This window comes from Pagrus pagrus (genome assembly GCF_965226575.1).
Source record: "Pagrus pagrus genome assembly, chromosome: 1".
Lineage (NCBI taxonomy): Eukaryota > Metazoa > Chordata > Actinopteri > Spariformes > Sparidae > Pagrus > Pagrus pagrus.
The window spans coordinates 37,773,623-37,789,823 of record NC_140185.1 but is presented as its reverse complement, the minus strand read 5'-3'; the positions used below and the strand labels follow the sequence as shown (position 1 = coordinate 37,789,823).

General features: G+C 46.2%; 1 protein-coding gene across 4 annotated transcripts in view; it reads right to left on the bottom strand.

Moving 5' to 3' along the window:
* kifc3 (kinesin family member C3) overlaps positions 1-16,201 on the bottom strand; it is a 48,222-nt gene that overhangs the window by 12,698 nt on the left and 19,323 nt on the right. For all 4 annotated transcript variants that reach the window (XM_084363248.1, XM_084363247.1, XM_084363250.1 and 1 more), the window contains exons 2-10: positions 12,293-12,413; positions 9,458-9,600; positions 7,799-7,946; positions 7,187-7,275; positions 6,418-6,483; positions 5,994-6,137; positions 4,736-5,017; positions 4,425-4,598; positions 8-155 (exon numbers count right to left, since the gene is read on the bottom strand). In XM_084363248.1, the coding sequence (XP_084219374.1) occupies positions 8-155; positions 4,425-4,598; positions 4,736-5,017; positions 5,994-6,137; positions 6,418-6,483; positions 7,187-7,275; positions 7,799-7,946; positions 9,458-9,600; positions 12,293-12,374 (1,276 nt within the window). In that variant the 5' untranslated portion in view covers positions 12,375-12,413. The remainder of the gene's footprint in view (positions 1-7; positions 156-4,424; positions 4,599-4,735; positions 5,018-5,993; positions 6,138-6,417; positions 6,484-7,186; positions 7,276-7,798; positions 7,947-9,457; positions 9,601-12,292; positions 12,414-16,201) is intronic.

Genomic DNA, 16,201 nt, shown 5'->3' with positions numbered 1-16,201 from the left:
GTCTGACCCGCCAGGTTCTCGTGGACGGCCTTCATCTCGCTCTCGGCTCTGATGAACGCCTCCTCGATGACCCGGTTCTTCTCCTCCTCCAGGTTCTGCATCTCAGCCTCCAGCTGACCCTGAGCTCGCTCCATCTCTCCTTCATACACCAGGATCTGGAGGACGAGGAGGACAAGATCAGAGACGGCACACAGACACACAGACATACAGACACACAGACACACACACACACACACACACACACACACACACACACAGCTGACAGCAGGTGAGACGGTCACGCCGTTCTGCTGCTCACCTGCTGATGATGGAGGATAACATGACAACTTGATGATTATAATAAATGACATCCTGTCTCAACCTGTGTTCATACAAACACACAGACAGTAAACGACTTAAATATTCATCAGATGTGTTTTTATACAAATATGTTCTCGTCTTTTCCTCTAGAAACCTTTTAGATTAAATCTCCAGATTCATTCATATAAAACCAGAAACGTCCAGTTCTCAGTTCTCAGTGAACAAAAGTCACCTTCACAAATTCGTTAACATAAAAACTGTCATCACATTTAACATGAAGTCAGATGTTTTCTCGTACATGTGTTTGTAAATATTTTCTTTTTCCTTGTATTAATTTTTTCCTGTATTTCATTGTTATCATTTGTTTTTCGACTGATCTAGTTTTTCTGCTTATTGTGTGAAATTTGCCTTTTTCCCCCGTAAAAGCCAGATGGCTGACACATGTTATTTTTTCATCAAAAACCAAACGTACGAGTATTACAGTTATATAAAGAGACAGATTATCAGACCATCGATATCTGTTTGTCTAATTTATGATTAAATGGTTGACACACGTCAGGAGTCCAGGAAATCTTCTAAATATTGAGAGTTTCTCAAGTCACCAAACTCTCATCAGCCCAGAAATTAGACAGACGTCAGGTTGATAATTAGCAGTGTGTTTTACAGTCGGTGAGGGAGCTGCAAATTAAAATAAATACACATAATACTGTATTAAATACATTAATAAATCTCAGCCGATAGAATGTCACTTTACCTTTACATGATTAATACATGAAGAGATCAAAACAATCTTTAATGTAACTTTAATAATTCATCATCTCTCGTCCAGACACATAAGTAACAACACATAAATCATCTTCACGTCTCTGGATTCTAGTTTTCTGAACAGTCTAAACTAAAAACATCAACACATCAGCAACACAAACAGCAGAAACTACAATGAGGCAGCTAGTTTCACTGGAGGACACAGGTGGATCTGATCACAGGTGTACAAGGTTCAGGGGGCGGAGCCTGAGACACAGGAAGGCTACGTTCACGCTGCAGGTTAAAGTGACGTTTGTGTTTGTTTCAGCAGATCAGCTTCATCTGTGTCCAGAACATAGACAGGTCCAGGAGGTGTTAGCCTAGCTTAGCATAAAGACTGGAAGCAGGGGGAAGCAGTTAGCTTAGCTCCATAAAGAAAGAAAGAATCCACCTTCCAACCCGTCTGTTGAACAGGTGTGCTGTGGTGTTAGCAGTTAGCGTTTGAGTCACACTGAAGTTTAAATACTTGATCGTATCCGTTTAATTTATTTATTGTAAAGAATAATTAAATGGCGGGAGGTTTGTAAAGGCAGCTTGATGTTGTCTGGTGTGTTTGAGGGAAACAGAGTAGCTAGCTTGTTTGCTAACTAGCAATCATGCAAGTTAGCAGGACAGAAGTAGCTTATTTAGGCTGTTTAAATGGCAGCGGTGGTGACTGCACAGCTAAGTGAAGCTAACAACAACATACAACATGTAAATTAGACGGACTAGCAGCTAGGCTAACAGTTCCCCTCTTCTTCCGGTCTTTGTGCTAAGCTAGGCTAATAGCACATCGTGGCCACGTTGATGAAATAAAATGTGAATCAGCTTTAACTGTTGGCTGCAGAGTGAAGGAGACCACAGGGAGCACTGGGACAGATTTACTGGGTTCATTAACAGTAACTGGAGTCTGACAGGCTGCAAAGCTCCCAGTTAAACCAGTAAGACCAGTTAAACCAGTTCAAACCACATTCAGTCCTCTTCAGTGATAAACTCAATTCATTTATTCACAAGAAACAATTCAGAGAAAGAAATCTTCAAATTATTTCATCTCACTTTCAGACTAATTCACAGATTCACTCCTTATCTTTCCAAATGTCTCTTCATCAGAAGTACTAGTAGTTTATTGAAATGCAATTTAGACTTATGTTCTATATATAATTACTCAATTATATTAATCTATTTTATTCAGCCTTTTTTCCACTCTTGCTTCAGGATTATTTAAAGTAGATTTTCTTACTAAATTCTCTCTGAACTCTTCTCACTGTCTGAACATCACGGTCCAGACAAGAGATCTGAGTAATTGTATTTTATGAGCTGCGTCTGTTTTTATCTGGAGGTTTTTTTAGACAGTTGGCTGCAGACACTACTCAGGGATGAAAAATCTATATCTATATTTTAATTCTAAAATATAAAAAGTTAAATGTCAGGACGCAGCTGTGTCTTAAAGGCGTTATAATAAAAATGATAAATAGATTTACAGTCAAGATGTCAAAGTTACATTTTCAGTTTTTACAGAATGTTTTTAACTGTAATTTGTTGAGTGCGCAATTAATCTTAATCAATAATATTTTGTTTGATATTAAAATTATTTTACTTTATTTTTATTCTTATTATATTAAAACTATCGTGCGTCCGATCACTGAAGTCTCTCTACATGATCAGCTGGTTGTGAACGAGCTGGGTCTTTGTGGTTCTGGAGCTTTGCAGCCTGGACTCTCAGTCAGCACAGGGCCTCGCTCTCGCCGTGACCTCAGTGATGTCACAAGGGAAGGGAGGGGGCGGGGCCAACCTTGGACAACCTGCGAACCACCTCGCTGTTGCCCCGGCCGACGGTCTTGGAGAGGAAGCCGCACAGACGGCTTCGATCGGTGACCAGCTGCAGCCGAACGCATGCAGAGAGAAGAAGAAGAACTGCAGAGGTGAGGAGGTTAAAGTGACCTGAAGGATGACATCACATCATCACCTGCACCGCAGCTCAGTCACACCTGATGACATCACCACATCATCACCTGCACTGCAGCTCAGTCACACCTGATGACATCACCACATCATCAGCTGAACGGCTGCTCAGTCACACCTGATGACATCATCAGCTGCACCGCAGCTCAGTCACCTTTCGGGTGATTTTCATGGTTTCCTATAATCGTGGATGTCGTGTTGACTTTGTTCCCTTTGAATTTTCCAAATAAACATTTTATTTCCTTGAATCAATCAAAACGTTTGTGTCTGACAAAGTAAACACAGGACGCAGACGCCGTTATGGCTGCAGAGGGAACCAAACCCAGCTCAGCTTCAACACCGGGCAGAAAAATAATTCTGATTTTTCCGACATCATCAGCTTCCTCACTTTCAACCACAAGAGATCACCATGGTAACCTGAGTAGATCACCATGGTAACCTTAGGTTAACTGCAACTTAATTTAATCAAAACCTGCCAACAGTCGACCTCCGACCAATCAGATCACTGGAAAAAAATGAAGCCGTCATTTGTTTGTTTATCAAAAAGATCCAAAGTTTCAAAATCGATAGCAACATTTTAATAGATCGACCGTGATAATCTGTAACGCTGATTTAAATCTCAGGTAAAGAATAAAACGTGACCTCTGTGGATTTAAAACTCGGCTCCTAACAAACAGCGAAGTCGTTCACTGACCCACATTATTAACAGACACAAAGGAGATTAAAGCAGCTTATTAACTGTTAATTAGTGTGTTAATGAGACCGGCTGCAGGTCGTCACAGGCTGTTTGACAGCAGAACAACTGACCTACATATAAAAATATCCTGATTTTAAGACTTCAGGGACAGAAAGAGAAATAAAACAGCTGACATACAGAATACAGACGTTAGTGAGGCAGTGAAGTGAAATGAGGGCTTAATGGAGCATGATGGGAAATCAGGGTCCAGGTCAGACATGGCTCCTTCAAAAATAGACTTTCCAACAACTCTGACACATTCAGAGCTCCTGGAGGTGTGTTTTTAGTCTACTGGTGGAGTTAGAGGCTAACAGTTCCCCTCTGCTGCCAGTCTTTGTGCTAAGCTAGGCTAAACACACCATCTCTGCACTGAACACACAAAACTGACACCAGTCTGAAACGTCCGACTCTGGAGACACCGAGAACAAGAAGATGGTGTACAGGTGTGAAACAGACAGGTGTGAAACAAACAGGTGTGAAACAGACAGGTGTGAAACAGACAGGTGTGAAACAAACAGGTGTGAAACAAACAGGTGTGAAACAGACAGGTGTGAAACAAACAGGTGTGAAACAGACAGGTGTGAAACAGACAGGTGTGAAACAGACAGGTGAGCTGCAGCAGAGTGAGTTCCTGTGATGTTACCTGCGTCCTGAGCTGAGCGCAGGTCCTCTGCGACTCGTGCAGCTGCGTCTCCAGCTCCCTCAGCAGCTGCCTCTGAACAGACAGCTGCTCCTGCAGGCCGGCGTTCTTCGTCTGCAGCTCAGCCAGAGCTTTCTGAGAGTCGGCCGACTCCACCTCCACCGTGTGCGTCACGTACTGAAGGACGAGAAACATTCAACACGATGGTTTTAATGTCCATGTGAGACTCTTCACACTGCAGCACCAGTCTCCACGCTGAGCCTCACTATCACCTGTCATGTAGTCCCTACACCTTCTGACCAGCGCCTCCTCACCTTGACTCTGGGGGGCGTCGCAGCCTGCCTGGCGAGCTCGTCCTCACACTCCTGCAGACGGAGGCTGAGTTTCTGCTCCGTCTCCCCCTGCCTCCGCCTGGTCTCCTCCAGCTGCCTCCGGCCGTCGTCCAGCTGTCGGGTGGACTCGTCCAGCTGCAGGCGGAGGCTCTCCACTCTGGAGGTTTTCTCCAGCAGCTCTCGCTCCAGCTCAGCCAGCCTCCGCTCCCTCTGCCGGGCCTGGTTCTCCCAGCGAGACACCTCCCTCCGCAGGGACTCGGCATCCTGCAGCACACAGACAGGGTTTATATGAAGGCATGTGTGTGTATACCTGTGTATACCTGTGTATACCTATATATGTGTATATATACACCTGGCTGTGTGTGTACCTGGCTGTGAGTATACCTGGCTGCGTGTGTGTACCTGGCTGTGTGTGTGTACCTGGCTGTGTGTGTACCTGGCTGTGAGTATACCTGGCTGCGTGTGTGTACCTGGCTGTGTGTGTACCTGGCTGTGAGTATACCTGGCTGTGTGTGTACCTGGCTGTGAGTGTACCTGGCTGTGTGTGTACCTGGCTGTGAGTATACCTGGCTGTGTGTGTACCTGGCTGTGAGTGTACCTGGCTGTGTGTGTACCTGGCTGTGAGTGTACCTGGCTGTGAGTGTACCTGGCTGTGAGTGTACCTGGCTGTGTGTGTACCTGGCTGTGAGTGTACCTGGCTGTGTGTGTACCTGGCTGTGAGTGTACCTGGCTGTGTGTGTACCTGGCTGTGTGTGTACCTGGCTGTGAGTGTACCTGGCTGTGTGTGTACCTGGCTGTGAGTGTACCTGGCTGTGAGTATACCTGGCTGTGTGTGTACCTGGCTGTGAGTGTACCTGGCTGTGTGTGTACCTGGCTGTGAGTGTACCTGGCTGTGAGTGTACCTGGCTGTGAGTGTACCTGGCTGTGTGTGTACCTGGCTGTGAGTGTACCTGGCTGTGTGTGTACCTGGCTGTGAGTATACCTGGCTGTGTGTGTACCTGGCTGTGAGTGTACCTGGCTGTGAGTGTACCTGGCTGTGAGTGTACCTGGCTGTGTGTGTACCTGGCTGTGAGTATACCTGGCTGCGTGTGTGTACCTGGCTGTGTGTGTACCTGGCTGTGAGTGTACCTGGCTGTGAGTGTACCTGGCTGCGTGTGTACCTGGCTGTGTGTGTACCTGGCTGTGAGTGTACCTGGCTGTGAGTGTACCTGGCTGTGAGTGTACCTGGCTGTGAGTGTACCTGGCTGTGAGGGCAGTGGCTGCAGCTCTCTGCAGCAGCGTCGAGGCTGTGAAGCTCTGAGCTCCTGCATGACTTCAGCTCCTGCTTCAGACGCTGGTTCTCCACCACCAGCAGCTCCAGCTGCTTCTCCAGGTCTGTCGCCCCCTACAGGACACACACACACACACACACACACACACACACACACACACACACACACACACACACACACACACACACACACACACACACACACACTAAATCAATACCTGTAGAGTCTGTAGCGAACATGTACAATCAGTTCATTTACGTTCTTGCATCCATGATACCTGAAGGCGGCTCGTGTGTGTGTGTGTGTGTGTGTGTGTGTGTGTGTGTGTGTGTGTTTTATATGAAGGCTGTGTTTTTCCCAGGGTTCCTCAGGAATGTGGTCCGGCAGTCTCACCAGTTCAGAGCGAAGTCTCTCCACCTCCTGAGTCTGATCCAACAGCTTCTCCTCCAGCTCCTCCACCTGCAGACACGCCGACATCACATCGAACTAAAACTCCTTCAACACGTCTTTGTGTTACAGACACGTTTTTCTGAGAGCCTTTTTTTACTCCATGCAAAAAAAACAACATTTTCAAAAAGAGACTTTTGTGACAGAGTGGTCCTGTTTAAAATGTTCTCTTATATCTCCACTGCTCTGAATACAGATGAATAACAGCAGCAGTTTGATGACATCAGTGAAACAAACCTGTTTAAGTGTCAAACTGGTTTCACGTGTCGTACTTATATGCAGCCTGACAGTTCCTGACATCACCTGTAGATTTACCTGTCAGAGAACGTCGTTACACACCCTCGACTCTAAAACTGAATGTTTGTTCACAGAACCGAAACAGAGACGTCAAACAGACTCAGCTCACACTCGACTGACTGACGCTGATCCATGTTCAGGTCAGGAACTGTGAAGACGCTGAAATGTTAAAATATTAAAATGCGAACAACTTCCTGAAGAACTACTGGAAGTTTATAGAGAAGTGATGAAGACGTGATGCGTCTCCTGTCAGCAGCTCTACATGTGTGATGCGTTTCCTGTCAGCAGCTCTACATGTGTGATGCGTTTCCTGTCAGCAGCTCTACATGTGTGATGCGTTTCCTGTCAGCAGCTCTACATGTGTGATGCGTTTCCTGTCAGCAGCTCTACATGTGTGATGCGTTTCCTGTAGACGTACCTGTGTGCGCAGCCGAGTAACGAGCTGCTCTTCCTCTGGACAGCTGAAACGATCTAAAGGTTGTTCACCTGGCTGCAACACCCTCACACCTAAACACACACACACACATACACACACTTATTATCAGTGGTTCCCAGTAAAATTTAGTTTTCATGAAAATAAGCGAGCAGACACTGAGAAGGAGAAGAAGAAGACTGATACGTTCGTTCGATCTCACGGCTGAAATGAAAACAAACTGTTTACAAGAAAACTTCACGGAGCATCTTCAACATGTTTGGTTTCTGATGATGATGATTTCTCGTCATCAGTGACCCACACAGTGCTCAGCTGGGTTCTGGTGTCAAATACAACTCGACCAGTTCTGAATATTTTGTCCAACTGTAATTTTTACAACAAACACAGGTTTCTTTCAACGACTCAGACCTAGTTTGACATTTCTTGTAACTGATCAGTTAACATTTACACTGACCTGATGTGTTTGCATTAAGATCATTTGTTAGTGTTTGTCTGACTTGGTGATGAAGACCAGAGGACAGCACGTGTTCTCTGTTGTGTCTCTATCTGTTCTTAACTCATGGTCCACATCAGAACCTCGTGCAGCTGCGACCTCACCGTTGGGCGGAGCAGACGTCTGAAGGCCTCCGACAACACTCGTCTTCTCCTGGACGCTCTGCTGCTGCAGCTGCTGCAGCAGAACGTGACGGGTCACTTCTTCAGAGCGGAGACGAGCCTGAAACTCACACACTTTGTCCTGTAGAGTCTGAACACACACACACACACACACACACACACACACGATGATCAACCGTCATGTGGACTTCAGACTAAGCTGCTGTTTCTAAACACCTACAGCTCTACGACGTCAGAAGAGAGGAGGGGTGACAACACAAGGACGCAAAAGGACACATGAGCTCTGAGTGAAAGCTGCAGCAGCTACGAGACAGTGAGGAGCAGAATGAAGGTTTTTACGTTGACAGGAGTCCACCAGCAAGACCAGGTGACCCTCTGAGACGGAGGACAGCGTGGAAAAGGGGAAACATGGAGGACAGAATGAGACGAGACAAATGAAGACAGAAACGATGATGAGACAGTGAAACATTTAGTACAGACAAGATGTTGGTTTGTGTTCGGCTGCTGAACAACGAGTCAGTCGTGTTTCATCCAGACGTGTCACACATTTTAACCAAGTTTCAAGAAAATTGGCAAAAGAAAACGTGAACGTTTGTTTCCATCCACTGCCGTCATGCGGTTGTTAGGAGAGATCAGCAGCAGGTGGCGCCAGATCGCCTGTCGGAAAACCATCACAACGTGCTGGAAATTTGCGTTTGTTTCATACATTAATGTGAAGATGAAGCCGTGAAGACGATTACATCACGGGAACAACAACAAGGTCCACACAGCACGAACAGCTGATCAGTCGCATGAGTTAAATGATCGTTAACTCTGGTTTTTAAAGTTCGTCGTGTCAATCAACTTTTTTCTAAAGCGATACTTTAAAAGATGAATAGGAACACGTGGATGGAAACAGCTGCAGTGACGCGAGGTGAACGTGAGCGAGGACCTCCGAGACGTTCACGTCGGTTTATTTTATACTTTTAGGTCGTCGGTTTGTTTTCGTCTCTGTCCACCTGCTTGATGTGCACTCAGGTGTGTGTGTGTTAACCCTCACACACTTCTCTGTGTAGGGTTACTAAGATGTTTACATGAATCTCCATGGAAACATAACTTCAGCTTTAGGTGTGTCAGTGAGACGCGACCGTGAGTCACCTTCAGCAAACAGTCAGGTTAAGTTTCACTGTGTTCAACAACTCGGGTGTTTTTATTGATGGAGGTATCAAACAGGGACGTTTCTGAATGTTCCTGTCGACGCACCAGAGTCTGTTTTTCATCTGTGGTCCAACATTTAAACTGTCATGAACTCTTCATCCAACATGAGACTGAACTTAAGATCCCGATGCTGAATAAAGGCTGAGAGGTTAATGAGACTGAAGACAGAAAGTAACGCAGTTCATTTCATCCTCGCAACGCGTGACGACACCGAGAGCTCGATGAGCAGCCAAGGTCGCCGTCACCACGTGAGGATCCACTGAACATCACGCAGTCGCTAAAACATCAGAGTGGATCAGCAGTGATGTCACAGATGTGATGGGCAGGTGACAGGAAGTCTCCCTGAGGTGTCAGAGTCGGTGCTGATGTCAGCTGAGAGTCAGCAGTCTGTCACTGCACACGCACACGCACACGCACACGCACGGCGTCCACCCTGTGTGTTACCTGGATGAGCAGCTGCTGGCTGGGTGCGTTTGTTTCGTTCAGCTCTGCGGTCAGAGAGGGGCGCTGTGAGAAGGCGGCGGTGGGCAGAGACAGGAAGGAGCCGTCGTCTTCACCATCACTCATCAGGAAGTCCACTGAGCTCGCTACGGACACACAGGAGGGACAAAGTGAGCAAAGGTTTGGCAGGAAGCCGTCCGTAGAAACTCGATCTGAGCTGAAACTGATTTTTTCTATTGCCGAGTTCAAAGGGTGAAATGACCTGAGGAGTCTTTGTCTGCGTTATATCAGCCCACATCATGCTGCACAGAAATACACGAGCTTCATTAACAGCGGCTGGTTGAACTCCACATACCTCCTGATGTACATGTGGACGAGGTTAAGTCTCCTAATGAGCAGAATCCATCAGCAGCTCAGTGATTATAATTAATGAGGTCAGAGAACGAAGCGACAAATAAAACCTGAACTCGACCCTCCTCCTGTTCCCCAGTAAAACCTGCACTCCTCCTGAATACCATGGAAACCAGTCCGCCCAGATCACAGGTGATAACGGCTGCTGACACATTAACCTGCGTGTGTGTGTGTGTGTGTGTGTGTGTGTGTGTGTGTGTGTGTGTGTGTGTGTGGGGTCACAAGTTTTCTACGAGGCCTCAAATCTTATCAACCTGAGAACAATCTGCACTCTGTGAGAGAAATCTGAGCATTAAAGACTTAACTCACACACACACACACACACTCACACTCACACTCACACACACACATACACACACACACACACATACACACATACACACATACACACACACACACACACACACACACACACACACGAGAAACCTGTTTTAAACTAAATACTGTTCTGACCCGAAGCGACACACTGACAGACTGTAAGACTGGATTATAAACACACACGCAGGAGAAAATGCTGCGTTTGCGTTCTGTAGATGACACAGTGAATGTTGACTCTGCTGAAAACATCTCACACACACACACACACACACACACACACACACACACACACACACACACCCCCCCCCCCCCCCGGCAGTTTCTATAATTCATGTTTTTTTCAGTCAAACTCTTCAAAGAGCTGCGTCTGTTCTTCTTCTACTGTTTCTTATCAAACAGCCTGAAGACGTCACTTTGGAGGACTGTCGTCTGATCAGAAATAATCAATAACTGTCAAGGCTAATCAAGGCTAATCAAGGCTATTCAAGGCTAATCAAGGCTGGATGATGAAGCTTTAAGTTGAGCAGTTAGTTCTGACAGTACCAGTCAGATTTCTCCTGACTGAAATCGTTCACGTCGTCTTTTATTAAGTCAAAAATGTGGAGCAGCCGTTTGTGTTCAGTTTCAATTTTAGCTTCATCTGATAATTGATAAAAAGGTCAGGGAGTTAAATAATCAATATTTTGGTATGAGACTGACAAAAAGTGGTCCAGTAAGTGTTTCACATACTGCAGGCAACAGACTGTACTTGTTAGAGCAGCTGCAGAACGTACCGACAGTACTGTGATCCTGAACGCACCCTCAGTCATTATCTACTCATCCCCATGCTGAGGAAAACTAAAAGGCTCCATTCAGCTCGTAATCCAAGAGGTCTGCAGAAGCCCTGAGACCCCTTTATTAAAGAGGAGATCTTCTCTGTAGCTGCTGAGCTAACAGTGTTAGCATGCACCCCGTCTGAAGTGGGTGCACGAGCTCGACCGCAAGTCGAGGGAGTGAATAACGTCTCCTCAGATCAGGTCGTGATCTCGTCTCTCCTGACTGTGATCACAGCAGACGAGCTGAGTGGAGACGTCTGATGTTTCTTTGGTTGTTTTTCCGTTTTAAAACAAGTCTCCAGTTACTCCACAGCTGTTTTAAAACTTCACCAGACTCCATTATAAAAACCATCAATTTAGTGAGTTGTTGAGTCAGAAGAAACTTTATAAACTTTGTGAACACTGTTCCTGACAAAGTCTTAATTATTTGTGACTTCTTGTAAATTCAGCATGTTATAGCCTCGTGTTAGGGCGCTGCAGCCTCCTCACGTCCCCAGATCCTGCGTCCATGAATTAATAATCCACGATAAGTAAAAGACTGAAATTTAACATAAAATCTCCCATTAAAGCTCTGTTATCACAAATTATCTGCATTTGATTTAAAGGAAATGTTCAGTGAATCTGCTCTCTTAATACAATCAGGATCAATCCTCCACAAACGGTCAGAAAACGGCCAAAAAATCTCCAAAGTGACGTCTTCAAATGTTTTGTTTGGTCGGACCAACAGTCCAAAGAGAAAATCATCTCATTTGAGAAACTGACAGCAGAGAAAAGTTTAACATGTTTGCTCCAGAAATGACTGAGAGCTAAAATCATGAAGATCGTAGCAGAACGATCGTTAAACAAACCTGAACGTCTACAAACGCTGAAGTAAAGCTGGACAGAGAGAAAGAAAGAGGAAACACAACGTGAAGGAAAAACTCTGCCTGACTAAAGCTGCAGTGTTCAACTGATCTGTCGTCTCCTGAGACTGAAACACGATCAGCTGAGACACAAACACGCGGACACACACAGACGCACACAAACACACACAAACACAGACAGAAAATTATCATTAAGCTCACCTGGTCGTCCCCCTGACACACACACACACACACACACACACACACACACACACACACTCACACTCACTCAGGTTTCCTCTCCCTGTCCAGCTCCATTCATTACTAACAGGTATGACTCAATACACACACACAGACACACACACACACACACACACACACACACACACTGCTGTCATGCCAAAAATGCAGCCACGCTGGTGTTTTTTTCCTGCGACAGACGTGCGACTCACCGTCCAATGAGATGTCTTTCTTCCAGAAGTCCTGCAGGCAGGGGGCGTGGCTAAGGTCCCAGGTTTTTCTTGTGCTGAACATGACCGCCGGGCTGAGCAGAGCGCTGGACCGCTGGACCGGCTGCACACACACACACACACACACACACACACACAGGAAGAAAAGAACATTAAACCTGAGTTTTTCACAATAAAACAGAGGAATTACAGTTGCGAAATTAAAAGTTTCTCCTTTGCACGCGAGTTGTTTTTGTAATTTCACTCTTTTGTAATATCTAACTAATATCTCTGTGTGGATCACAGCCCGACAGATCTTCTTCCTGTGTGTCCGAGGCTTTCACAGTCCGAGCCCCCTTCAGGCAGAACCAGGACCACCGCGCCTCCAAACTACGACTTGCATAAAGCTTCCTGATGTAAACCAAGAAAACAAGAGAGGGACGAGTCATCACGTCACTGAATCTCTGGGTCCAGACTGTGGTGGCAGCTGTACTGAAGTCTGCAGGAGCTGATGGAGAAACAATAAACCTCAACACATCTACGTCGTCCGACTTGTCCGAGACAATCAAAGAGCACTTCAGATCCCAGAAAACGTTGACACTCGTTAGCTTTAGCTCTGCTTCACACTGGCACAAGACCAAACTCAGGCCAACCTGCTCCGGATCAGAGCCAGCAAGAAAAGTCAGGGTTAGCCCACTTGGCTAACAGCTCCGTTAGCCTGGAGCTCAGGTGGTGCAAAGCTGTTTTAATATGCTGAAGACTGTCAACATTACACCTGCTAAATATTAGCATGTTAGCTCTGTCACTGTGAGCAGGTTAGCATGCTGTTAGCATTTAGCTCAAAGCACTGCTGAGTCAAAGTACAGCCTATCTACGCAGGCAGACAGGTGAGTCTACCTGAGGTGTGAGTCGGTCTTTCTTTACATTAACCTCCCCTGACTCTTCAACAGTCTCTGTCTCACCTGTGTGATCCCACCAATCAGACGGCAGCCTCTGACCTGACCCTGCTCTGTCTGCTCTTACCTGGCGTCCACGTCCACAGTGAGGTTTCCTCTCTGACGGGTGGACATGGCGCTCTCTGTCCAGCCAGCTCTTATTGATCAGAGCTCCCACCCAGCCCAGCATGCTGCCTGCTGCGCACTCACATCCTCACACGTCTCAACTGGTCCCAGTCAGCCGGGCCACAGAACCAGTGAGCTGCTGCACACACACTGACCTGGAGCCAGGTAACACACCTGCAGTCCCTGGACGGGATTATACACATCTGATGTCAGAACAGCTGACGGTCAGGATGAACTTGTGTGTAATCTGTTAATCCTCGCAGCAGATGGCCTCGTTAACCCTCCACTGACCAGAGACGATCTCACTGAGAGCTTCATGAATGACTCGAACTCTCACTCTCCAACATCCACCTGCTGATACTAAGAAAACACACTGTCCACCTGTAACATCAGCCTTTAACTCCACCTGCAGGTCTCCATCACACTGAGTCGTCGACACTGAAGTTTCTGTCTTTGACACAATATCTCGAAAAATATTGATATTTGCTACCATGTTCGATACCACACAGTAAAACTGACATGAAGCTGAGGGTATAAAATATTAGATTTTTATTAAAACTACACTTTATATACTTTAACATGACAACGAGCTGGTAGCGAAGAACAGACTGTAGTTAACATTTAATATCATACTCTTCTCAAACATTAGTTTTTTCCCGCTGATAAAAATGTTAGTCAGCTGTTTATGGACACCGCAGAAAACGGGTATCACTGTTTCAAGGATTCAGATCAATATTAAAAACGATATTTCTGACGGCACTACGTCTGTGCAGCCGGTCTGTGTGCAACAGGGAGATCAATCGTTATCAGGCAAAAAGCATGTGACGCGTTCAGGAACCGATATCGAAGTCAAGGAATTGACATCAAAACGATGCCGAGCGCTCGGTGAGATAAACTGTCAGAGATATTAACACAGGTCGTACATATTGCACCATGGTGTGGGCAGATACTCGATTCTGATTGGCTGCAGGGTGTCAATCTGTATTAATGCACACCATCAGAACGACTTCCTGTTCGCCAGCCTAAAACAACGCGCTGTAGTCGAGATCTGAAATGAGAACACGTATCGTCCTTTAGAGCATCGTCCTCTGATCGCCACAAGAGGGCGCCTGCACCACAACAAGCTGCAGGAAGTAGCCGACACTGTCGCTCTGACATCACACGTGGACGGTCACCTGTTCTGAACATCTTCGTATTGATTGGAGGACGGTGACGTGGCTGCTGCTGTTCGACATGCTCTGAAATTATTTTTACTGTTTGTCGACGCTACACACTGTTGTTGACTCTGAGGTTTGCTAGCATGACGTTAGCTCTCTGGCTAATAGCAGAGCAGATTTGTTTATTTGAGTTGTTTCTACAGTCCGTCCCGTTTCCTGGAGTAGTGACCAACGTGTCCATCACGCCAGAACCTGATGGGGTTGTAATGACGTCACAACCTCAGGTGGTCCAGCTCATGAAATACACATGAAAATATGAATGAACGGTCTTCATGTTGTTTTTCTGGCCTCAGTGTCGTCCTGATAATAAAACACCTCGCTGTGCGTTTTCATCAACGAGGAGAACTGAGAAGAAACACGTTCAGATATTCAGACCCTCCAGGGTAAGAAGGTATTAAAGTGCTGGAGCTGCGCACGCACACGCACACGCGCACACACACACACACACACACACACACACACACACAATGCATTGTGAAAGTGCGGATTACAGCTTTAAGACGGAGTAATATGCTGGCATGCCACACACACACACAGTATATGAAAGTATTATTAGTGTTGACAGCTGCTGACACGTCTCACTGCAGACCTTTCACACTACACACGCACGCACACACACACACACACACACACACACACACACACACACACACACACACACACACACACACACACACACACACACACACACACACACACACACTAAATGTGCTGATTCTGGTCGGCCCGTCGTGTGTTGCAGCTCTGAGGTTTCCTTCAGTTTATATTTTCCTCCTTCAGTCACTGATGAACTCGTGGAACGACGTGTTTTTTCCATCCAGAGTTTCCAACCAGCAGCCGACTGCTTCCTGTCTGTGAAAGCAGCTGGGAGCCACTCAGAGCCATCTGCTGCCGTCTGACACCTCCACGGTCCAACAGAGGCGTCGGAAAACTGACTACACACCTCGACACACACCTCGACACTGACTCTGGATCAGGTACGGTCCGTCACAGAGACACAGAGGTAGATTCACTCACTGACGTCAGCTCACAGTTGGTAAAAGAGCAGTTTGTAAGATCTGGTCTCTGTTCTGTGTTGCAGAGGTGTCTGCTGAAGTTAGCATGCTAACCAGCTAGCCTCCTCACAGCCCTCTGTAGCTCAGAGGTGACAGTCTGACAGCTGGAGATGTAAAAGCAGCCAGTTCACTACTGAGTCCAACAAGTCGACAACATGAACTCACTAAATGTGAAGAAAGAAATATTCTGACATCTATTTTCCTTCTGAACAGAAAAATACAACCGTCCACCGTCTGAACTCGAGTTTCTCTGTGACTGAACTCAGACGAGCTTCATCGCCTCGTTAACTCATCAAACACACTTCATTCAGACTGGACGTGTCTTCTATAGTCCTGGTCAGAGCCGCTGTAAATCGCCTCTGTAGTGTGTCCTCTGTCTTCACACTGACCAGTTGCCTGTTTCTCTGGTGATTCGCTGCCCCCTGTAGTTCTGGACATATTTCACAGATTGTATCTTTAAACAGATGAAACATAAACTTGAGTTCTGTAGAGCAACACGACGCCTCCTGGTGGTGGTTTTATTACTGCGTATTACGTTTGTTCTTCAAAGCAAGTTCACTAAAATGAATAAAGACAGAA